The sequence below is a fragment of the Macaca fascicularis genome, chromosome 10, assembly GCF_037993035.2.
Source record: "Macaca fascicularis isolate 582-1 chromosome 10, T2T-MFA8v1.1".
Classification (NCBI taxonomy): domain Eukaryota; kingdom Metazoa; phylum Chordata; class Mammalia; order Primates; family Cercopithecidae; genus Macaca; species Macaca fascicularis.
Window position 1 is genome coordinate 68,801,663 of NC_088384.1, and position 25,510 is coordinate 68,827,172.

The 25,510-nt window shown below is 41.9% G+C and overlaps 2 protein-coding genes across 36 annotated transcripts in view; one reads left to right on the forward strand and one right to left on the reverse strand.

The window, feature by feature from the left end:
- Positions 1-406: 406 nt before the first annotated feature.
- On the reverse strand, positions 407-19,352 carry POLR3F (RNA polymerase III subunit F). Of its 2 annotated transcripts, none has more exons than XR_012419106.1 (9): positions 19,181-19,352; positions 17,656-17,773; positions 13,465-13,532; positions 12,611-12,678; positions 10,848-10,960; positions 5,543-5,686; positions 5,223-5,330; positions 3,598-3,785; positions 407-1,569 (listed from the first exon to the last, which is right to left on the reverse strand). XR_012419106.1 is itself a non-coding variant. In XM_005568254.4 (9 exons), the coding sequence occupies exons 1-9, from the start codon at positions 19,240-19,242 to the stop codon at positions 1,492-1,494; spliced, it is 951 nt and encodes a 316-aa protein (XP_005568311.1). In that variant the 5' UTR covers positions 19,243-19,352; the 3' UTR covers positions 407-1,491. The 2 variants fall into 2 exon arrangements, 1 of the variants encoding a protein (XP_005568311.1); XM_005568254.4 differs by having other exon boundaries at positions 3,598-3,789.
- Positions 19,353-19,711: 359 nt separating this feature from the next.
- The window catches only part of DZANK1 (double zinc ribbon and ankyrin repeat domains 1), a 97,362-nt gene continuing 91,563 nt past the window's right edge, over positions 19,712-25,510 (forward strand). For 13 of the 34 annotated variants that reach the window (XR_012419105.1, XR_012419104.1, XM_065522718.2 and 10 more), the window contains exons 1-2: positions 19,712-20,478; positions 21,743-21,859. Coding sequence is in view for 19 of the 34 variants with exons in the window: in XM_065522718.2 (XP_065378790.1) it covers positions 21,751-21,859 (109 nt within the window). In the remaining 15 variants the exon portion in view is untranslated. Of the gene's footprint in view, positions 20,479-21,205; positions 21,383-21,742; positions 21,860-25,510 lie in introns of those variants that run through there. The other 21 variants (XM_074004710.1, XM_074004697.1, XM_074004687.1 and 18 more) reach the window with 6 other exon arrangements.

A 25,510-nucleotide genomic window follows, 5' to 3' on the forward strand; every position in this document is an offset into this window, starting at 1 on the left:
TGTTAGAACCCAATCGTCAGTACTAGCAGAGCTTGAATTCCTTTCCATTGGGTCCCATGTTTTTGGCTTAGATATAGAAACTTCTAACTGGAGCTACAAAGTGAAAATATGAAGCTAAAATTCTAAAAAGCCCTACAGTCAACTTCTGTGCAACAATACATCAAATAACCTAGTGTTTTCTATGTGGCTGACGATAGGAACTGAAAGTGCTATTAGAACTGAGGACAATTATGGCTTTCTGCGTAGACATATCTCACCATGATTTTTAGAACAGAGTAAGGAAGGGAAATAAATCTAAAACAGAGTAAGAAAAGAATGTTATCCCCTCCCTCAAAATAAAGTGTGAATGGAGGGCATGGAGTATTTTTAGTTTTAGTTAATGCTAGAACAGAATACCATAGACTGGTTTATCAACAATAGAAATTTATTTCTCATAATTCTGGAGGCTGGGAAGTCCAAGATCAAGGTGCTTACAGATGTGTTTTCTGGTGAGGACCCACTTCCTCATTTGTAGATGGCTGTCTTCTCCATTTCACGTGGCAGAAGGGGTGATGGAGCTCTCTGGGTCTCTTTTTATAAGGGCACTAATCCCATTCATGAGGGCTCTTACTCTTCTGACCTATCACTTCCCAAAGGCCTCACCTCCAAATACTATCACATTGGAAATAAGATTTCAACATTAGAATTTTGGGGGCACACACAACATTCAGTCTACTGAAGACATTAAATAAGAATCTAGGGTAAATTCTAAGAAAGAATACATTTGAGTTACAGAGTGAAACATAAGACTTTAAGAAAGAAGGAACAGTGAAAATATTCTCTTTAGGATGAAAATGATAATATTTATGTACTGAAAATATATCCTTGACAGTAGTCATTGGGTTTGAAGTAAGTATGGTAGCATAGTCTCCTAAAAGAACATTTCTGATATAAAAAGGAATAGTGTGTGGAACAGGCATGTTCCACTCTCCCCCAGTCATACCCCAAGTTTGCATACACTCCTTTGCTATTCCTGCCTTTAACCACTTCTAATTTCTTTTCAATGAAACCACTGAGAAAGCAGAAAACAGAAATGGTGGTAGTGAACCAGATACGAAAAAACTTCCAATGAAGAACTTAATAAATAACTTTAAAAAGAACATTTTTATACTCTAGCCCTTATCATAGTACTTGGTAAATATGGGTATGTTAGCATCTTTTTCCTTGGCCCATCAGGCGTCTTGAAAGATGTGGTCCTCCAGAGTTTCAAAGTGTTTTATTTCTTGAAGAATGAATTTCACTACTAACCTTATTTCTTTCATATTCTACTGGCTATTTTACTAATATAAATTTAGTCTTCATAAATAAAAAAATATGTTTTCATAGCAGCAAGTCTATATCCATTATTATGAAGTTTGCTTTCAAGGAGATTTGATGTTCCATCATGAATTAAATTACCTGCTCCCAAAGTAACTTCATTTGCAAAATGTCCATTAAGTTCATAGCTCTCTATTAAAATTCGAGCCACTCTGTCATGTAAATACAGTTAGATGGTGAAATCTCACCACCTTCATGGCAGTCATCAAAAACCTTTAAAAAAGAAAAAAAATTATACTCAAATTAAAGTTTTAAAATATCTAAGACCCAACCACTTATTTAAAGCAAGATTAAAAACAAAACTTTTTTTTTTTTTTTTTTTTTGAGACGGAGTCTCGCTCTGTCACCCAGGCTGGAGTGCACTGGCCGGATCTCAGCTCACTGCAAGCTCCGCCTCCCGGGTTTACGCCATTCTCCTGCCTCAGCCTCCCCAGTAGCTGGGACTACAGGCGCGCGCCACCTCACCCGGCTAGCTTTTTTTTCTATTTTTTAGTAGAGGCGGGGTTTCACCGTGTTAGCCAGGATGGTCTCAATCTCCTGACCTCGTGATCCGCCCGTCTCGGCCTCCCAAAGTGCTAGGATTACAGGCTTCAGCCACTGCGCCCGGCAAAACAAAACTTGCAAACTGAAAGGGATTAAGACTGTATTTAAGAACATACTATGGCCGGGCATGGTGGCTCATGCCTGTAATCCCAGTACATTGGGAGGCCAAGGTGGGCAGATCACAAGGTCAAGAGATCGAGACCATCCTGGCCAACATGGTGAAACCCCATCAGTATCTACTAAGAATACAAAAATTAGCGAAGCGTGGTGGCAGGCGCCTGTAATCCCAGCTAGTCAGGAGGGTGAGGCAGGAGAACTGCTTGAACCCGGGAGGCGGAGGTTGTAGTGAGCCAAGATCACGCCACTGCACTCCAGCTTGGGTGACAGAGCGAGACTCCATCTCTGCAAAAAAAAAAAAAACCAAAAAAAAAAAAACCAAAAAAAAAAGAGCATACTATAATAGGGCCCGCTTTGTGATCATCAAGTTAGGAGTAGTAGAGAGGCCTTTTACTGTGGCATTAAGATGACCATGCTCACCTGTCTGCTGGGCAAAAGGTCATCACCAGGTAACACAGGAAAACAGGCAGGGAGACCTATACATATGAATGACTTGATTTTGATTTACCGAATGTTTCATGTTTAGCTACCTTTTTGTGAAGGGTGCAAAATAGAATTCCTAATATGTTAGCCTTTTGTCTACAGATTGAAACCAGGGCATAGAGAGCTTAGGCATATAGACAAAGGCTGATATAATGAAATAAAACACACGCAGGCTCATGACTATAAATGCCATGAGGACTGGAACAGTGTCTTATACTTTCTCTTGTATCCTTAGTGACTAGAGCATAGAGTTGGCACTTATAAAATTTGGGAACGAATGAAGGAGGAGTGCTGGGGCATGCTGCAGGGGAAAGACATGATCTCTGGGTTTGAATCCCAGTTACTTCTAAGCTATAGGCCCCTAGGTCTTCCTAAGCCTAAGCTCCCTCACTTTTAAGGGGAAGTAACACCACGAGCTTCAAGAAGGTAAGGAAGATTAAATGAGACCACCTATGGAAATCATCAAGGACACACCTGGCCCAAGGTAGGTTCTCAACAAATCTCATTTTCTGCCCTATTTAGGTGAAATGATTAGCCCTCATCAAAAAGTGTCCATTTCAAGGCCAAGAGCAGAAAACGCAAATATCCTTAATGTGGTTATTCCAAGAAAGAATGTAAAGCAGGAGGCTGGATATGGTGGCACATGCCTGTAATCTCAGCACTTTGGGAGGCCGAGGGGATCACCTGAGGTCAGGAGTTCAAGACCAGTCTGGCCAATATGGTGAAACCCCATCTCCACTAAAAACACAAAAAATTAGTTGGGCATGGTGGCGGGTGCCTGTAATCCCAGATACTCGGGAGGCTGAGGCAGGAGAGCCGCTTGAACTTGGGAGGTGGAGGTTGCAGTGAGTCAAGATCGTGCCACTGCACTCCAGCCTAGGCGATAGAGTGAGACTCCATCTCAAAAAAAAAAAAAAAAAAGAATGTAAAGCAATGATTTGTTCATTAAAGGTCTGTTCATCAAGGTTTCACAGAGGTTTGAATAGCTCTTGGTCAACCCTAAGAGTCTGAGAAAACTGGGGTGTGCTTGCTCTGTTTCTTAATGTGGCACTTGCACCCAGGGGCAGTCAAGTGTAAAGTGAAGCCACTGTAACTCACCGGGCAGAGTCCACAGGGTGCCCGGACCAAACCCGTGGGAGGGATGATTGGACTGACTGCCCTGTACAGTTTCATGTGTCCGTCTACACTGCCAACTGTGCCTTCTTTTGCAGCGATGATCGTCATCTCCACTTTTCCATCATAAATGAGTGTATTCAGGATGGTTTCAATGTCCTCCATGGATAACTCTACCTAAAAAAGGGATACATCAGAAAGGACACAAATAGGACAGGGAGATATCCACTTGGAGGGTGTTAAAACAGTAAACGGTTGCTGGGCGCGGTGGCTCACGCCTGTAATCCCAGCACTTTGGGAGGCCGAGGCAGGTGGATCACCTGAGGTCAGCAGTTTGAGAGCAGCCTAGCCAATGTGGCAAAACCCCATCTTTACTAAAAATACAAAAATTAGCTAGGTGTGGTGGTGGGCATTTGTAATCCCACCTACTCGGGAGGCTGAGGCAAGAGAATGGTTTGAACATGGGAGGCGGAGGTTGCAGTGAGCTGAGATCACACCACTGCACTCCAGCCTGGGCAACAAGAGCCAAACTCCATCTCAAACAAATAAATAAAACAGTAAAGGGTCACAATTCTTCTGTGAAATGGGAGAAACATTATGCTGGGGTGGAGTAATTTGAAGCACAAAGAGGAGGAACAATAGTCCAAGTTAGCACAAACCACTGAAATGCCAGGGACAGAACTCTAAGCGCATGCTGAGTTTGACACTTTCTGGTATTTTTTACTTCTTAAGTAAAATCTAGAAATCTTATAAAAAAGTAGCATTTCTTTAGCAGGAATTTATTGGAGATTTATAAAATGCTTGAGCAGAAAGGCACTTTAAACATCAAATAGTCCAAGTTCCTAGTTTTTATTTTTTTATTTTTATTTTTATTTTTTGAGACGGAGTCTCGCTCTGCCGCCCAGGCTGGAGTGCAGTGGCCGGATCTCAGCTCACTGCAAGCTCCGCCTCCTGGGTTCACGCCATTCTCCTGCCTCAGCCTCTCGAGTAGCTGGGAGTACAGGCGCCCGCCACCTCGCCCGGCTAGTTTTTTTGTATTTTTAAAGTAGAGACGGGGTTTCACCGTGTCAGCCAGGATGGTCTCGATCTCCTGACCTCGTGATCCGCCTGTCTCGGCCTCCCAAAGTGCTGGGATTACAGGCTTGAGCCACCGCGCCCGGCCAGTTCCTAGTTTTTATAAATGAGAAATCTGAGGCCCAGGAAATTAAAATGAAATGTCCAAATGGCCACTTCTTCACTGTGAAAAGCATCAGTGTCCTTAAAAAAAAGAATTTCAAAAGGCTAAGGTACAGTGGCACTTTGGGAGGCCAACGCAGGAGGATCAGTTGAGTCCAATAGTTTAAAACCAGCCTGGGCAACAAAATGAGACCCTATTTCCAAAAAAAATTTAAAAAGCATCAGTGTCCCAAGCTTAGTGTCAGTTCAGACAATGCCCAATGGCAGCGACTGCCTTTGCTTAAGATACAGGACAGTATTTTCCCAAAGTGGATTCTGGAGAATGTTCGTAGCTATCATCCCCCAAAAAACAGTCTGGGTCAAATACATGTTTGGAATATACTGTATGTGATGAAGAATATGTTTTAAAAAATAAGATGAAATTCAGTTCTGACCTTACTGATTCCCAATTCACAGATATATTTCCACACTTCATGTGATGAGGCAAATGAACTATTTCTTTGTATCATTGGGTTCTGTTTGCTTTCTCGTGCAGTTTCTGCCTATAAGGATTGAAACATAAGAAATCTAAGCAAGAATATTGGTGTGTTTTCTGAATACACTTTATACTGAAACCAACAGCAGAACATATTTAGTTTAGTAAAAATTACCAATTTCAGGTTTTTAATTCCTATAAAATATGATAGATTAAAATTCTCTATGAAAAACTTTTTACAAGAGGGTTTGCAGTGATGTTTCTTCAATCATACCTCACCTTGGATTGTAGGAATTTAAAACACTGTTGGTTCAGCACCTCTACAAACTCAGATTCAAAATCCTGGTCACTATACCAGGCTCCGCCAGTCACAGACCGGTCCGGCTGCAGGTTATAGAGCATGTACACCTTCTTTTTTGAGGCCTAGGAAAGAACATGCACAGTTCATGTGTTTATAACAATTTCCAAAAACGAAAAGAAAAACACCTATATTTTGGAACAGTTTAAGACGTACAGAATTATTGCAAGGATAGTACACAGAGCTCCTATATGCTCCACATTGTCTCACCTATTTTTAACGTCTTGGATTAGTGTGGTACACTTGTCACAATTAATGAACTAATATTCATAAATCATTACTAACTAAATGCCGTACTTTATTCAGATTTTATTAGTCCTAATGTTCCTTTTCTGCTCCAGGATTCCATCCAGGACATCATACTACATTTAGTCATCTCACTCAGGCTTCTTTTAGTTGTGACAATTTCTCAAACACCATATTTCTATCACTGTGGACTCATGAGTATTTTTCTTATACTTTGAGTTACATTCAAATACTTCGTTGTTATTCCCATATTGGAAGCTTTGGAATGCTTTGGGCATTGGAAGCTTTTCACTTGGTTCCTGTATCCCTTTGATATGCTCCCATCGTTGTGTTTGTGTGTGTGTGTGTGTGTGTGTGTATTTTAGCACTTTCTTTTTTTTTTCTTTTTTGAGACAGGTCTTGCTCTGTCACCCAGGCTGGAGTGCAGTAGTGCAATCTCCATTCACTGCAACCTCTGCTTCCTGGGTTTGAGTGATTCTCCTGCCTCAGCCTCCCAAGTAGCTGGGATTACATGCACGCGCCACCATGCCCAGCTAATTTTTGTATTTTTAGTAGAGACGGGGTTTCATCATGTTGGCCAGGATGGTCTCGATCTCTTGACCTCGTGATCCTCCTGCCTCGGCCTCCCAAAGTGCTGAGATTACAGGCGTGAGCCACCGTGTCCAGCTATTTTAGCATTTTCTTACTTTCTAGCACTACAAGATGTCAAGAGCATTTCCTTTTTTTTTTTTTTTTTTTTGAGACAGAGTTTCGCTCTCATTGCCCAGGCTGGAGCCAGGTTCAAGTGATTCTCCTATCTCAGCCTCCCGAGTAGCTGAGATTACAGGCGCCTGTCACCATGCCCAGCCAATTTTTTGTATTTTTAGTAGAAATGGGGTTTCACCATGTTGGTCAAGCTGGTTTCATTCCTGACCTCAGGTGATCCACCTGCGTTGGCCTCCCAAAGTGCTGGGATTACAGGCATGAACCACCGCGCCCAGCGTCAGGAGCATTTTCAGTATGTTCATTTTATTGCATGATAGTATTAGAAACCAAGACTTGGGCACTAGATGTGTTCATTGCCATCGGGATGTCATCACTTCTAGGCCTTCTCAGTTGGCAGTACAAGACTTATGTGTGCATATTAACCCTTGTATATATACATATAGCTATACTCAATATTTCTAAATTAACCATCTATATTATTTATATTAAATTACACAAGAGTCCATACTGATGTTTTCAAGTCTAATCCATTGCTACATGGATCATTCTAACTTCCCTTGTTTGTCTGTAACTGCTCACTCCAACACTGAGGAACCCAAATTTCACTGGGTCGTAAACATGAAGAATTTGGGCCAGGCATGGTGGCTTATGCCTGTAATCCCAGCGCTTTGGGAGTCTGAGGTGAGTAGATATTTAAGTCTAGGAGTTCAAGACAGGCCTGGACAACACAGTAAAACGCTGTCTCTACAAAAATACAAAAATGAGCTGAGCATGGTGGCATGTGCCTATAGTCCCAGCTACTTGGAAGGCTGTGGTGGGAGGATGGCTTAAGCCTAGAAGGTTGATGCTGCAGTGACCTATGATCGTGCTACTGCACTCCAGTCTGGGTGACAGAGCCAGACCATGTCTCAAAAAAAAAAAAAAAAAAAAATTGGCTAGACTATGTCTTTTTTTCTAGGAAGTAACTTCTACATCTTTGGAATTTCCCAATAGGCCTTGTTATTCATGGTGAATCCCTTAGATCACACCTGGGTTTATGTTAACAAAGTGACTCCTGATGGGACCCTAAATCGTTTCAGGATAGGAGGTGTCCATGCTGGAAAGACCAACCACATGATTAGAGGGTTGGGGCTTTGGGCCACATGACATCAGTCCAATCTCTTGGGAGGGGAGAGGAGCTGGAGATTGAATTCACTCACATGAGCAATAATTCAATCAATCATGCCTGTATAATGAAACCCTAATAAAAACTTTGGACAGCAAAGCTTGGGTTAATTTGGTTAATGCTTCTGTCATACAAAATAATTTCACCACCCTAAAAATATTTCTCGTGCTTCACCTATTCAACTTTCCCCACCATCCCTGCCCTCACCCCTGATCTTTTTAGTCTGTATAGTTTTGCTTTTCCAGTATGTCATATAGTTGTAATCATACAGTATGTAGCCTTTTTGGACTGGCTTCTTTTACTTAGCAATATGCATTTAAGATTTACTCATATCTTGGCCGGGCGCGGTGGCTCAAGCCTGTAATCCCAGCACTTTGGGAGGCCGAGACGGGCGGATCACGAGGTCAGGAGATCGAGACCATCCTGGCTAACACGGTGAAAACCCGTCTCTACTAAAAAATACAAAAAAAAAATTAGCCGGGCGCGGTGGCAGGCGCCTGTAGTCCCAACTACTCGGGAGGCTGAGGCCGGAGAATGGCGTGAACCCGGGAGGCGGAGCTTGCAGTGAGCTGAGATCCGGCCACTGCACCCCAGCCTAGGCGACAGAGCGAGACTCCATCTCAAAAAAAAAAAAAAAAAAAAAAAAAAAGATTTACTCATATCTTTTCATGATAGCTTATTTCTTTTTATAACTGAATAATATTCTGGTTTGTTTATCCATTCACCTATTGAACAATACCTTGGTTGCTTTTGATTATGAATAAAGCTGCTGATTGCAAATAAAGCTGCTATAAATATTCATGTAGTTATGTGGACATAAGTTTTCAAATCAGTTGGGTAAATACTTAAGAGCTTGACCTTTGGACAATGTGGTAAAGCTGTGTTTAGTTTTGTAAAAAACTGCCCAGCTTTTTTACAAAGGGGCTGTACCATTTTGCATTCTTAGCAATGTATGAGTGTTCGTCTTGGTTTGTATCTTGTCAGCATATGGTATTACCAATTTTTAGGTTTCAGCTATTCTAATAGGTATGTAGAGGCATCTTACTACACTAAATTTTATTTTAATTTGCAGTTCTCTAATGAAAAATAATGTATAGCATCTTTTCATATGCTTATCTGCCATCTGTGTATCTTCTTTGGTGAGGTTCAGATCTTTTGCTCATTTTTAGTTGTATTATTTGTTTTCTTTGTTTTTTGTTTGTTTGTTTGTTTTGAGAAGGAGTTTCGCTTTTGTTGCCCAGGCTGGAGTGCAGTGGTGCAATCTCGGCTCACTGCAACCTCTGCCTCCTGGGTTCAAGCAATTCTCCTGCCTCAGCCTCCCAAGTAGCTGGGATTAGAGACACGTGCCACCACGCCTGGATGATTTTGTATTTTTAGTAGAGACAGGGTTTCACCATGTTGGTCAGGCTGATCCACCTGCCTTGGGCTCCCAAAGTGTTGTTTTCTTATTGTTGAATGTTGGGAGTTCTTTGTATATTTGGGAGACAAGTGCTTTATCAAATATGTGATTTGCAAATATCTTTTAGTATGTAACTTGTCCTTTCATTCTCTTAGCAATGTCTTGCAAAGCCGAGGTTTTCAAAAAATTTTGATAAACTCCAACTTATCAACATTTTCTTTCATAGACTACTATTGGAGTTGTAGTCCAACAATTCATTAATAAAGCCAAGGTCATGTAGATTTTCTGTGTTTTCTTCTAAAAGTTTTATAGTTTTGCACTTTACACTTAGATCTAAGATTATTTTAACCCTTAAAAGGACACAGAAGTTAAGCAACGGATGAATGAACAAACGGTGATATACATCTGTACAATGGAATTTTAATTGGCAATAAGAAGGAATGAAGTACAATATGGATAAACCTTGAAAACATCACGCTAAGTCAAAGTAGTAATACATAAAAAACTACATATTCTATTATTCCATTCATAGGAACTGTCCAGAATAGGCAAATCTATAATAAAGACAGAAAATAAACTATTCGTTGTTAGAGACTGTGGAAAGAGAGGCTGGGAAATAAATACTAGTGGTCACATTTGGGGGTGACGAAAATGTTCTAAAATTAGGACAGCGGTGATAGTTGCACAACTCTAAGATTATAGTAAAAACCAGTGACTGTAAATCCAAAGATTTTACACTTTAAAAGGATGAATGAATTCTGTGGTATGAATGATGAATTATATTTCAGCAAAGCTGTTATTAAACATAAAGATGTAGAAGGAAGACTGGCAAAATGAGGCTAGGTGATGGATACACAGGGATTTATTATATGATTTTTTCTACCTTTATATATATTTGAAATTATCCATTAAACAATGTGGAAGGGAAATGTTATTCTAAATGAGAAGTGGTACAGCATAAATATTTGATAAATAAAATCACTAATAAGCATCAAATTCTTATAACTGATGTTACAGTTCTTATAATTCTTGTTTTATTCAAAAATAAAAACTTGAAGCAACATATGTAAGTGGATATTTGAGGAAAGGTCTACTCACTGCCACAGACTTAACAGCTTGGAAATTATAAAATTTGAATTATAGCTTTAATTCTTATGAAATGTGTATTGAAGCAAACTTTATTCTAGGGGAATCTCAGCTCCTCTGATGTCTAAATCAGTGAGATTAGGGGCAGATGTCCCTGAGGGAGCAAGCTCTGGAGCAGGAGTGGGACGGGATGAGGAGCAGGAAAAACACACGTGTACTAGAAGAGAAGCTCCACCAAGGCAGGAATCTTTCTACGACTTGTTCATTAATGTATCCCAAGCACTCAGAACAGTGTCTGGCACACAGAAAATACTCTTTGTTGAATGAGAAAGTTAGTATGTTGGGATAAAGTAAATTATCCTATATACCATAAAATCTAGGAAAAATGTTCACAGTTCCAAAGATTCTTCACTGAAGACAGTAAAGTAGTTTTAGATCTTTGGGTGGGTGAGACACCAAGAACCAACTGTGTAGGGACAAGTCTAAGCAGTATCTCCAAACCAATCCAACATGAGCTAAATTTTTAAGTCTTTTTGGACCAGCTGTTCTAAATCATGACATAACTTCAAGAATTCAAACTTGGAGCAACATATGTAAGTGGATATTTGAGGAAAGGACTACTCACTGCCACAGACTTAACAGCTTTGATAAGCTTTTTACTTTCCAAATTCTTCAGGATTTTGTTGATTTCTGTTAATGGCAAATTACTTTTATAGCGGATATCTCTGCTCCATATTCCTATGAGAAAGTAAAGTAAAATAAGTTGAGCTATGTTTTCATGGATTTTTAATTTTATTCCTCTAACTCATATCTCATTCCAAAGCTAGCAGTATAAAGCTAACGGTAAAAATGAAATGACTTAGAGGTAAGAACCTTGGCTAAAGTAGCAAAAGTATGCCAAACAATAAATAAGTCTAATGCTTTATAAGATTTATTATTATTATAATGATTTATAATTTCTAACCAGAAATTTCTTGGAATCCCAGTGTGGCACACTTTTAAAAATTTTATGGAAAGGGCCGGGCACAGTGGCTCATGCCTGTAATCCCAGCAATTAGGGAGGCCGAGGCAGGTGGATCACTTGAGCTCAGGAGTTTGAGACCAGCCTGGCCAACATGGTGAAACTCTGTCCCTATTAAAAATGCAAAAATAATTAGTGGGGCCTGGTGGCGTGCACCTGTACTCCTAGCTACTTGGGAGGCTGAGGCACGAGAATTGTTTGAACCCGGGAGGCGGAGGTTGCAGTGAGCCAAGGTCACGCCATTGCACTCCAGTCTGCGCAACAGAGCGAGACTCCGTCTCAAAAAACAAACAAACAAAAATTATGAAAAGGACATTTTTATAATGGAAGGAAGAATCATGGATGCAACAGAATTAACTTATATCATCCGTACCCTTAATTCTGTTTTCTGATATTTTCATTTTAGATTGTAAATGTGAAATACAAACTTAAATTTGGGTCAAGGTCAACTGCCATCCTCAAGTGGGACAAAAACACTCTTTAGATGAGTGTCTGCATGCACGTAATCCATTATTTATACAACATTGTATTTGTGAGATGGAAAAAGGAAGCCTAGGGTTCTTATAGCTGCTAAAAGCCCTGTGTGAGAAGCAATGATTTCTTTTTCAAAGAAGGAAATAAGTGTTATATATGGAAAGGGAATGTATGTAAACATTTTGCTTTATTTTCTTCCCAATGTAGTGGCATAATGAGACAGGAAGATTAAAAAAATATGCAGAATGGCCTTCTCATAGGACTATTTTTAAAAATGTTAATTTTAATAAATATAAGAATTAGTTATATAATTTCAGATTATATCTCAATTTTTCAAGCTACTATCAATGACTCAAATAGATCCTAAATTATTGTAATTGAGGATTGCAATCTAGATACAGTTCTTCAAGGGGGGTAGAAGAGGAACTATAGTGCAGAGGGACATCCATTAAGACACTGCTACACGACACCGGCTTTCCTTTTGGTCCTTGCAAAAACGAGAGGTGTCAGCATCCACAATTTATAGGTAAGATGAAGAAACTGAAGCTTACAAAGTTTAAGTAACTTGTCCATGGTCATATAGCTAGAAGGTACAGATTTTTTAAAAAAAAACTTAAATGTGATTTATTTTGAATAGATAATACATTCATGTGACTCAGAATTCAGAAGTCTTTTTCCATCCCTGGCCATAGCCCTCTAGTTCTTGTCTTTCAAGGCAACAATGGCCTTACTCTTGGGTGTCCTTCAGGCACATGCATGTTATATTTGTATGTTCTATTCCCTTCCTCAGCATACTCTGTTCACCGAGCTCTACCCTGGGAAGCTGAGATCTGGGTCCCTATATTAAGCTCCAAAGACAATGTTTTTTTCTGCTTCATCCTTCACATGCTTACCTTTATTTCCTGCATCCTCTATGATTTGATATACTAGTTTTTCTTGGTTATCTGACCCCTTCATTTTACTGCAGGGGAATAAAGTAAAATTAATAAGGTAAAGACTACAGGATAATCTAATAATCTATATCACTACTTAAAATTAACAGACAAGGTCACCACAGTGACATATTTACCAAAAGAAAGGCTTACCTTAAAAAGAATGAGACAGGCCGGGCGCGGTGGCTCAAGCCTGTAATCCCAGCACTTTGGGAGGCCGAGGCGGGCGGATCACAAGGTCAGGAGATCGAGACCACAGTGAAACCCCGTCTCTACTAAAAATACAAAAAATTAGCCGGGCGCGGTGGCGGGCGCCTGTAGTCCTAGCTACTCAGGAGGCTGAGGCAGGAGAATGGCGTGAACCCAGGAGGCGGAGCTTGCAGTGAGCCGAGATCGCGCCACTGCACTCCAGCCTGGGCAACAGCGTGAGACTCCGTCTCAAAAAAAAAAAAAAAAAGAATGAGACAGAGCTGTGTGTACCAACATGAAAAGATGTCCAAGATATAGTAAGTGAAAAAAACAAGTTGCAAAACAGAATGGATAGCATGATTCCATTTTTGTTAAAAAAAAAAAAAAAAAAAAAGAAAGATTATATATAAATATATAATCATCTATGTGTATTTATATATAGCTAGAAGAAAGGATATATACTAAATTATTAAGAGCAGCTACCTCTGGGAAATGTAATATATCATAGGAGGTGGGGATGATACACAGGACAGGTTTATGTAATTTTGTATTAGCTTTATTCCCAACACATACATTACTTTTGCAATAATAAAAATTTTCTTAAAATTAAAAAAACTAGTACTTACCCAGCATTCTGAGAGTCCTTTATTCTATATAAAAGGCCTGTATTGCTCCTTAAGAGATCCAACTGACCCTAGTTTTTAAGACAGTAGAAAACAGGAGTCAATTATTTTGGAGATATGTCAAATGACAAATGTTGATACATTATTTAACATTCTTAATTTTTCAAAACCTGCTCTTTAATCTCAAAATTTTTCAAAATATCAATACTAACAATTTCCTGTATGCTAGATCTTGGCTTGGTTATATGACCAATGCATAAAGAATTTTTTTTTTTTTTTTTTTTGAGGCGGAGTCTTCACTCTGTCGCCCAGGCTGGAGTGCAGTGGCACCATCTCGGCTCACTGCAAGCTCCGCCTCCCGGGTTCGCGCCATTCTCCTGCCTCAGCCTCCCGAGTAGCTGGGACTACAGGCGCCCGCCACTGCGCCCGGCTAATTTTTTGTATTTTAGTAGAGACGGGGTTTCACCGTGTTAGCCAGGATGGTCTCGATCTCCTGACCTCGTGATCCGCCCGCCTCGGCCTCCCAAAGTGCAGGGATTACAGGCGTGAGCCACCGCGCCCGGCCTGCATAAAGAATTTTTAAAAAGCAGCTTGAGAATAAAAATCTATATTCAAAATCAAATAAATCCAAATTACATATATAAAATAAATACAGTAAAAATATAATTTATATAAATAAAAAGTTTAAATAAAGACTAAATAGGCATATTGTGTTGCACAGTGAAAAATAAAATTTGTAAAGTTAATGGCTGGGCATGGTGGCTTACACACTTTGGGAGGCCGAGGCGGGTGGATCATTTGAGGTCAGGAGTTCGAGATCAGCCTGGCTAACATGGCGAAACCCTGTCTCTACTAAAAATACAAAAATTAGCCCGGTGCAGTGGCAAGTGCCTGTAATCCCAGCTACTTGGGAGGCTGAGCTGAGATCGCACCACTACACTCCAGCCTGGGTGACAGAGCAAGACTCCATCTTGGAAAAAAAAAAAACAAACAAAAAAACAAAAAAAGTTAATAGTGACATTTACTGATGTCAGCCAATGAATAAAAGGACTAGAGTAGTATTGTTTTTACACAGCAATTCAGAAGTAAAATAAAGTATGTCTGTCATGCTCCTGAATTTCCTTGGGTCCGAACTTAAGAGAACCCAGATAGTTATAGCACTAGGCTCTGGCAGTACTGGAAAGCCATAGTTGAGAGAAAGGCCATTCCCTTGTTTTATTTATTTATTTATTTAGAGACAGAGTCTCACTCTGTCATCCAGGCTGGTGTGCCGTGGCACGATCTTGGCTCACTGCAACCTCTGCCTCCTGGGTTCATGCGATTCTCGTGCCTCAGCCACCCAAGTAGGTAGGATTACAGGTGTATGCCACCATGCCAGGCTGATTTTTGTCTTTTAGTAGAGACAGGGTTATGCCATGTTGGCCAGGCTGGTCTCGAACTCCTGGCCTCAAGTGATCTGCCTGCCTCAGCCTCCCAAAGTGCTGGGATTACTGGCATGAGCCACTGTGCCCGGCCCATTCCCTTGTTTTAAAACAGACATGACTTGGAAATGGATTTACATACTGAATGAACGGTGACCTACTCCCTCTGTTCCCTGACCCCATGAAGTGGCAAAGTAGGACTACAAGGCCCAATCCAGAGGCTCTATTTGGTCATTTATCCAGCTTATGAATATTTACTGAATACTTGTACTGTGCCAGGTGTTATGATAGGTGTTTGGGGGAACAACATGAATTCTAAAAGAGAAACACACAGCTGACTTCAGTACCCATCTGGTTGGCATTAAGATAGAGGTAAGTAAAGCCACCCTGAACTCTCAGGTTGGGTACTGGGAGAACAGGCTGTGGCCCAACCTGGGGGTAGGGGGCAGTTCAGTGACTTCCTAGAGACAATGGCAGAGCCGAGTCTTAAAGAATAAAGAGTTAGTCATCTGTAAAGAGTAAGAAGAACCTTCTAAGCAGGGGGAACAACATGAGTCCCGAGGCGTGAAACAGCATGATGTGGCAGGAAACCAAAAACAGTCTGTTCCTCCTGAAACCTAACTTTTGAGGTACAGTGGTGGAGATGAGGCTGGTGAGCAATGCAGGGACTCAGTGTGGTAAACCCAGGAGTTTGAACTTGAATCTCCAGTATAAACAAATTGTAGGCGGTAGAGTGCCTTGGTCAGACCTGCATTTAAGACGGATCGGGGGCAAGGGGCAGTGGCTCACGACTGTTATCCCAAATCAGGCTGGCTTCTCTGAGACCGATGGAGTCATGGAAGCCAGTTAAGATGCTACTGCAGCTGTCGAGGTAAAAGCCATGAGCCTGAACATAGTTCGGTACCAGGGACAGAAATGGAGGGGGTGTGAAGAGCAAATTTAAGAACTGTTTTTAAGAGCTAAAATCAGAAACACTACATGATTTATTAATTATCACTTCATTTCTTAATATCCTTTGATAGCTCTACTACTGCCTACATACAACCTATAGCCAATAGGACTCGCAGTGGGTGGGTGGTGGCAGAGGTGGTAAAACAGAGGTGCTGAAGATGATTTTCAGTCAGAAGGAAAGAGCTGAAAGGGTGATCAGAGGAATAAAGGAATTTTTCCACTGCTACAACCTCCCAGAATCCCTTCCTCTATGCTTCCTAGAGCTGAAGACCTTCGCCACAGTGAAATAACTAGAAATCAGCAACATTCCTTTGTCCTTGGGCTAGAACAGGGGTCAGCAATCTGCTCCACAGCTTGTTTTTATAACTAAAGTTTTGCTGGAACATGGCTGTAGCCATTTGTTTATGTATCATCATCCATGGCTGCTGCTTGCTAAAATGACAGAGTAGTTGTGAAAGAAATCATATGGCTCACAAAGCCTACAACATATACTCTCTGGCACTTTATAGAAAAAGTTTGCGAACTCCTGAGCTAGAAAATTGATGGGAAAGGTTTAAGAAAAGATTCCTCTGACCCCAAATCTCCACATCCAGAGCACTTGGAGATCCAATAAGGCTAGTGGACTTAAAAAACAAATCAGTCATTCAGATGACGCCTTGGCGTAGAACTCTTTAACCTAACTGCTACTAAAGCCAAACTGAAATGCTCTCAGGAAAAGTATGTTTTAATGATGAGGGAAAGTAAGGAGACATTTAGAGCATCCGGCACCACTAGGGGATTTTTAGACAGTCTTGCTTGTTTGTTTGTTTCTGGACAGTTAGAGAATAGCTTCAATGATATATTTCATTGCGATATCACCGGGGCCTAAGGCTGCACTTCCTCCCCAAGGCCCAGCATTCTTCATTCAACTGGACTCATTCTTGCTCCTGAAATGCTCAGTGACAATGTGGAGAATGAAACCCTGATGACTGGGCTCTGTGACAACTCATAGAAAAATCGGGGGTTGGAAGGGGGTGGTATATTTTATAGGAAATGGTCCAACACCAGTAGTAGGAAGTGAACAGAAGGTGAGAACAGACTAGACCTATGTACGGCAGTGGCAATTAATAATACAACAGTTATAACATAATACATTTATTTCATTTGTCTTATAATGCATAATTGTTTCTTTTTTCAATTCAGGCAGTTTGAGGTATTTCCTGGTTTAGAGTCTTATCAGTCAAACCTAACATACTTTCTCGTTTTATGACTGCTGTATTAGGGTTCTCCAGAGAAACAGAACCAATAGGATACATCTCTCTCTTGAAAGATTCCTCAGAAGGTATTTGCTCTGTGATTATGGAGGCTGAGGAGTCCCATAATCTGCCCTCTGCTAGCTGGAGACCCAGGAAAGTTAGTGTTGGAGATCAAAGGGCTGAGAGCAGAGAGCTCAGGGTGTAGATGCCAGTCCAAGTCTGAAGGTCTGAGAACCAGGAGTGCTGAGGGCACAAGATCCATAGCCCAGATCAAGATTGAATTCACTCTTTGAATTCAAAGAGTGAATTCAATCTTCTTCTGCCACTTTGTTCTATTTAGGCCCTGAATGGATTGGATGATGCTCACCCACACTGGACCCACATCTACTTTACTGGGTTCACCAATTCAAAATGCTAACCTCTTCCAGAAACACCCTCACAGACACTCCAATAAAATGTTTAACTAGATATCTAGGAATCCTGTATCTTAGTCAAGTTGACATGAAATTAACCATCACAACTACATAATAAAAACCAATGATAATCAGCGTATCAGTAATTATGCAAAATAGTTAGATTCACCTTACCATAGACAACAACCTATTGATGGCTACTGCCCGCTGCTGGGCCTCTATATGAGGCATTTCATTCTGAATTACTTGGTCTGTGATTCCATGAGGGAACTGGTGACATAATTCTATAATCCTAGAAACAAGGGTATTAATGTTATCCTTCATGGTTACCTGTTTCAAGAGACAGTAGGGGTAAAAACACAAGTAAAATAGTTTGAAATTGTGCCTTTTTCACATTTGGAAGACAATCTGGGTTTCTGCGATGGTTTTGGATCAAAGCATTTTAGACACTGAAGAAGATGATTTCTAAATACATGATTACAGTATTATTGTTATTTAAGAAGAATATTTCTTTTCCTCACTAATAACTTTAAATTAGAGCAAAAGTCTAATGAAATCACAGAAATAATATTAAAGCTGAGACTTCAATTTTCTCAGGTGTAATAAGTATGACAAAGTTAAGCCATAAATCTGCAAGCAGGAGGCAAATGCAGACGTTTCTGGTGGGAAGCCAAAATTTATGATAATTCACCAAAATGGGGCCTGTTTTGGGAATTATATCTACCAAACAAAGTAGGTCAAAATCTTCACCTAGTCAACATCAACAAATTATTATTCCTAACAGTTTGAGAAAGTTACGTCTTTTAAAAGTACGTGATAATCTAAGAGTGGCAGTGCCTCGGTAAAAAATATAAAAGGCGGTGGTGGCTCACGCCTGTAATCCCAGCACTTTGGAAGGCCAAGGCGGGCGGATCACGAGGTCAGGAGATCGAGACCATCCTGGACAACATGGTGAAACACCGTCTCTACTAAACTACAAAAAATTAGCTGGGCGTGGTGGTGCGCGCCTGTAGTCCCAGCTACTCGGGAGGCTGAGGCAGGGGAATCGCTTGAACCCAGGAGGCGGACGTTGCAGGGAGGCGGAGCTTACAGTGAGCCGAGATCCTGCCACTGCACTCCAGCCTGGAAACAGAGCGAGACTCCGTCTCAAAAACAAACAAACAAATAAACAAATAAAAATAAAACTGGCAGAGGCTTTGGGTATCCTAAAAGTCTTGAGTTCAATACTGCACTGAAACTACCTGACTTAATGTTGCTTCCTAATCACCAACTGCGCCCTAACTCCGCCTAAACGTTTTGACATAGACGTTCCCTTCGTGACAAGAGCGATCCTGGATCAGAACAAGCATTCACAAGTGTTCTAAAGGGAAGGAAAGCTGAGGGTCTCCTCTCAAAGCAATGATCACGTCAAAGTAGGAAGGCAGCGCATCATCACAACTTCCCCAAAAGTATCAGGGCAAAGCGAGTCAGCTACACAAAGTTGCAAGCTGTCAAGCCCATTTTGAACTTCTTGAGTTCTGCTCTCCCAGGATGGGAGGTTAGAAGTGGATCCAGAACCTCGCAATCGTTTTCCCGCGTGCTCACCCAACCCGATCCGGCCACTCCCGAGGGATCCGGGTGAAGGGGTCCGGCTGCCCAAATGCTGGCCGCCTGATGGAGTCCCAAGCCGGAGTCTCACTGGTTTCCCTGTTTGGTTTACCTGTTTTCTATTTCGACCGGATCCGCGTCGGGCGGCTGCACCTTCACCTTCACCTCCGCCATGAGGGAGCAGTTCCTGACGCCTGGGGAAAAGATGCACGGAGCGGCCGGGTAGCAAGCGGGAGAACCCTGGGAACCAGTGAAGGATAGCGCTTAGCGGAGAACGAGGGGCTTTTTTCCTCGTGTCGCAGCGGTCCTTCCTTGCTTTTCGGCGGGAGGTGGCCAAGTCGCGCCTGCTCCGGTCCACTTACAGGCGCCGCTACAGCTTCTTATCCTTGTTTTTCAGAATGTCAATGCCCATCGGACGCACAAGCTTGGTTCCTTCATTCTGAGTTGGGAAGCCAACTTTTAGCACTTTGCAACTCTGTAAAGGAATATTCTTAGATGCCTATGGGAAAGCCCAGGGAAAGGAGCTCAAGGCGGGTTCCAGGCTCCCGGCGAGGCGGCAGGGGCGGGGCTAGTTGCTAAGAAGCTGCCTTGCCGCCAATCATCTGCCCAGCTCCAAGTGGGCGGGGCACGGCTCGCAGCGTCTGTGGTAACCCGAGCGGCGGCGAAGGAGGAGGCAAGAGGCGGTGAGAGGCCGGCGACTGGGTTGGGAACTGCAGAGATGGATTAGGGGTCCCGATCACGGGTCCCCCGGTTAGAGGAAGAGGAGGGCGGCTAGAGGAGGGGAAGAGCTTTCCTTACTCCAGCCGAAAGGATGCAGGTGTCCTTGGCAGCCCCTGACGGGCGGGGACAACCAAACGGGGTTCCGGATCCGGGTTGCGAGGGGACGGTCCACTTTGGGAGAGTTGAGGGGTCTGGGGATCCTGTGGATTGCTGCACGTTGCCATTTGGGCCTGGCGGATCCGCCTTTTTCTTGATTCCCTTTGCGTGGGGCCCACTGGCCACCCCAGCTTCGTAAGGGCAGCTGCTAGTTGATGCTCGCGAATTACCTCCTCTCCTACATATTTTTTATTTAGAAATAATTTTTCAACTATTTTTATTTTATCTGCCTTTCACTTGAATGGAAATGCGACTATAGGCAAGTCTCAAGTTCAGCTACACTCCTGTAGGAGCTATTGCTGTGCTGTCAGTATCTGCAGTTTATATTCTTGGCCCTCGATCTGGAACTATCCAACGAGGCATTAAGTTCACCCCTTAAATTAGTTACCCCACTTTTGAAAATACAGTCTGTGACAAAGCTCAAACTGCAGAGATGTCAGATCAGCATTATTAGAACTGCAGCAGGCGGCCGGGCACGGTGGCTCACGCCTGTAATCCCAGCACTTTGGGAAGCCGAGGCGGGCGGATCACGAGGTAAGGAAATCGAGACCATCCTGGCTAGCACGGTGAAACCCCGTCTATACTAAAAATACAAAAAAAAAAAAACAAAAAAAAAACCAAAAACAAACAAAAAAAAAATTAGCCGGGCGTGGTGGCGGGCGCCTGTAGTCCCAGCTACTCGGGAGGCTGAGGCAGGAGAATGGCGTGAACCCGGGAGGCGGAGCTTGCAGTGAGTCGAGATCGCGCCCCTGCACTCCAGCCTGGACGACAGAGAGAGACTCTGTCTCAAAAAAAAAAAAAAAAAAAAAAAAGGACAGCAACAGGCAAAACTAAAAAGAAACTAGAAATAGCCTAAAAGGCCAGCCCCAAATGGATAAATAAGTACATGGAAAACGAAATAATACAGTGAGAATGCAAGAAGTAGACTAGAAAAATGGAATGAATATGTAGATTATAATTGAGCAAAATCTGTGGATTCTTAATGAAATTTGAAAAGACAATACAGAGGTGTAAATGGTTGCTGTGTTAAGGAGAGCGTTTTTTCTCCCTGAAACCTTCTGTGCATTAAAAATTATGACGGCCTTCCTCCCCACCCTCACCTCCAAAAAGACTAGTAAGGCTTTCATACTGGTAGTTAATTATTAATACCAGGATTTATAAATACAGTAGATGGAATGGGAGGCTTGTGTTTATTGGTCACTGTTTATATTCTTGCAAATGTCCTTTTCACTAACAACTAATACTCTGCAGTCCTTCTAAAGTGTCTTTGCAGCTTTCAAATACTAGAACTGCTCTGGTGACAGTGGCAAGGCTGTGAACTTGGAGCTTTCCCAAAAAAGTTAGCTCTGACTAACGTTTTGTGGTACACACAGAGTTACTTTGGTTCCCCTTGTATGACGACTTGCCCTGAAGCCAAGAGAGGTGACACACACCAAAGGTAGGAAAAGGCGAGAATGATTTAGAGGGAACTGAAGTAAAAGCATTAGTGATAGTCTCTGTTTTCCTTACTCATTTAATTTACCCTTTTAAAGTAACTTCTTTCCCCCGTCTCGTGATTCATGCTCCTTTCTCGGAAGTGAGGTATTTAGATAATCGAAACCCCACACAAGACTTCAACAGCAAATACAGCCAAAATGTAAATATTATTTCAATTAAAAAGGGAATATTTGTAGTGCCATGTTAACAGTATTCTCTTGTGTTTTAACTAGTTTTGCTGCATTTAAATTAAGTGCTTCTCTTCAACTTTCGTGTACAGCTACAAGTGCACAGTGGAATTTATTTTTTTTCTATATATAAGGAGAGAAAATGACTGCTGGTTCAGTGTGTGTCCCTCAGATCATACCACTACGAGTGCCTCAGCCTGGAAAAGCTAACCATGAAATTGATAACAATACACTTTTGGAAATGAAATCAGGTAAGAATCACATATGTGTGAAATTGTTTAAAATAACATTGTCATATTTCTTGTGTTTATCTGGTTGCTGGTTTATCTCATTGCATGCTTTCTCACTCTTTGCTCAGCTCTTTGGGAAATTTGTAAAACTTCTAAAATTTGAAACAGTGCTGTACATTGATGGTTTATAGAGTGGTATACATTTAGATTAAAATGGTTAGCGTTGACCAACCTTTCATTTGTATAGTTTCAGCAATGTCTTGACTTACCTTAGCCAAAGTAAGATGTCCTGGTACTGGCCAGGGACAGAGTGGTTCATGCCTGTAATCCCAGCACTTTGGCAGGCCGAGGCAGGCGGATCACCTGAGGTCAGGAGTTCAAGACTAGCCTGGCCAACATGGCAAAACTCTGTCTCACTAAAAATACAATTATTAGCCAGGTATGGTGGTAGGCACCTGTAATCCCAGCAACTCAGGAGGCCGTGGCAGAAGAATCACTTGAACCTGGGCGGTGGAACTTGCAGTGAGCCAAGATCACACCAGTGCACTCCAGCCTGGGCAACAGAGCAAGACGAGACTCCGTCTCAAAAAAAAAAAAAAAAAAAAAAAACACCACGAAAAATTGCCCGGTGCTTCCCCAAACTTTTCCAACATGCTCAGTATTTAGCTGGCATAATAAATTTGACCTGCTAATACAGGCTTTCCAGTCAGACAGGTTGGAGACTTAATCCCTGCCTTGACAACTTCTAGTGACCTTGGGTACATTACTTAGTCTTTTCGAGTCTCAGTTTCCTCACTGTAAGACAGGGGTATTAATATCTACTTCTTAGAGCCATTGTGAGGATAAATAGGTTCGTGTATGTATGAGGTGCACAGGGTTTGGCATGTAGTAATGCCAAAATAAATCTCAACTGTAATTATGGAAATAAAGCAGTGAGGGCCGGGTGAGGTGGCTCATGCCTGTAATCCCAGCACTTTGGGAGGCCAAGGCGAGTGGATCACCTGAGGTCAGGAGCTCGAGACCAGCCTGACCAAAATGCTGAAACCCTGTCTCTACTAAAAATACAAAATTAGCCGGGCATGGTGGCCAATGCCTGTAATCCCAGCTACTCGGGAGGCTGAGGCAGGAAAATCGCTTGAACCCAGGAGGCGGAGGTTGCAGTGAGCCGAGATTGCGCCACTATACTCCAGCCTGGGTGACACAGTAAGACTCCATCTGAAAGAAGAAAGAAAGAGAGAAAGAAAGAAAGAAGTGAATGTATATCCTGCCAACATTTATTCTTCAAATTCTTAAATATGTGTGTATATGTACACATATACATATATACACATATACATATATAATTATGATAAGGAAGGAAAGTTTTATAGGTAAAACATATGAACAAATATTTGTGTAAAAAAGACTTTGAAATTACAATTTTTGTCTTTTAACCAATTATGTATTTTACTAACTGAAATATATAGAAACTATCTGCAGGCCGGGCACGGTGGCTCACGCCTGTAATCCCAGCACTTTGGGAGGCCGAGACGGGCGGATCACGAGGTCAGGAGATCGAGACCATCCTGGCTAACACGGTGAAACCCCGTCTCTACTAAAAAATACAAAAAACTAGCCGGGCGAGGTGGCGGGCGCCTGTAGTCCCAGCTACTCAGGAGGCTGAGGCAGGAGAATGGCGTGAACCCGGCAGGCGGAGCTTGCAGTGAGCTGAGATCCGGCCACCGCACTCCAGCCTGGGTGACAGAGCGAGACTCCGTTTCAAAAAAAAAAAAAGAAAAAAAAAAAAAAAACAAAACTATCTGCATTTATGGTATGGCCCCTATGCTGCTTAGACCAAGAGTTCTAAGAATATGTATTATTTTCTGTGTTCTCCTTTAGCTTAAAAGCTGATACAATTTTTTAAACTGTCAAACAAAATTAAACATTTTAATATATGTGCCCATAATTCTTAGGAGAAGTTGGGTGATTATTGACAAAAGATGATATGAATGATAGGGTATCAAAATTCCCTGATAGGTAAATATCAAATAAATAGTTTTCACAATTCAGTAACAAAAAGAACAATAACCCAAAAGAAAAATGGGCAAATGACATGAAAAGACCTTGTTTTGTTTTTTCTTTTACAACTTTTATTTTAGAACTGGGGGTACATGTGCAGGTTTCCTACCTGGGTATATTGTGTGGTGCTGAGGTTTGGGCCCATGACCCAGGCAGTGAGCATCGTTGTAGGTTTTCAGCCCTCCCCACCCTCTAGTAGTCCCCAATGTCTATTGTTACCATCTTTTTTTTTTTTTTTTGAAACGGACTCTCGCTCTGTTGCCCAGGCTGGAGTGCAGTGGCGCGATCTCGGCTCACTGCAAGCTCCGCCTCCCGGGTTCACGCCATTCTCCTGCCTCAGCCTCCCAAGTAGCTGGGACTACAGGCCCCCGCCACCACGCCCGGCTAATTTTTTGTATTTTTAGTAGAGACGGGGTTTCACTGTGTTAGCCAGGATGGTCTCGATCTCCTGATCTCCTGATCCGCCTGCCTCGGCCTCCCAAAGTGCTGGGATTACAGGCATGAGCCACCACGCCCAGCCTATTGTTACCATCTTTATGTCCATTTGTACCTGGTGTTTAGCTCCCATTTATAAGTGAGAACACATGGTATTTTGTTTTCTGTTCCTGTGTTAATTCACTTAGGATTATGACCTCCAACGGTATCCATGTTTCTGCAAACGACATGATTTCATTCTTTTTTATCACTGCATAGCATTCCATGGTGTGTATGTACCACATTTTCTTTCTCCATTTCACCATTCGTGGGCACCTAGGTTGGTTTCATGTCTTTGCTATTGTGAATAGTGCTGTGATGAACATATGCGTGCATGTGTCCTTTTGGTAGAACAATTTATTTTCCTTTGGGTACATACCCAGTAATGGGATTGCTAGGTTGAATGGAATTTCAGCTCTTCTTTTTTTATTTTTATTTTTATTTTTGAGACCGAGTCTTACTCTGTCACCCAGGCTGGAGTACAGTGATGCAATCTTGGATCACTGAAACCTCTGCCTCCCGGGTTCAAGTGGTTTTCATGCCTCAGTCTTCAGAGCAGCTGGGATTACAGTCGTGTGCCACTACGCCCAGCTAATTTGTGTATTTTTAATCTGCCTGCCTGGGCCTCCCAAAGTACTGAGATTACAGGTGTGAGCCGCAGCACCCAGCCTCAACTCTTATTTCTTTGAGAAATTTCCAAGCTGCTTTCCACAGTTGCTGAATTAATTTACATTCGCACCAACAGTATGTAAGTGTCTGTTTTCTCTGCAGCCTCACCAACATCTGTTAGTTTTTGACTTTTTAACAAAAACCATTCTGACCCGTGTGAGATAGTGTCTCATGGTGGTTTTGATTTGCATCTCTTTGATGATTAGTGATGATGAGCATTTTTTCATGAGTGTGTTGGCCACTCATGTGTCTTCTTTTGAGTAATGATGAAAAGACATTTTGTAGGAAAGGAAATATAAAGGTCTCTTAAACATAGGAAAATGTTTCTTCTCCTCACCCTTCTCCCTACCCCTTCAGCTGCTTGCTGAGCAGATCTTATCCCTGCTTCACCTATTCCAAGCTCTTAATCACCACCTGACAAACTGTATTTCCTTGTTTGTTTACTGTTTCAGTGTCCTTCCTGAAACATAA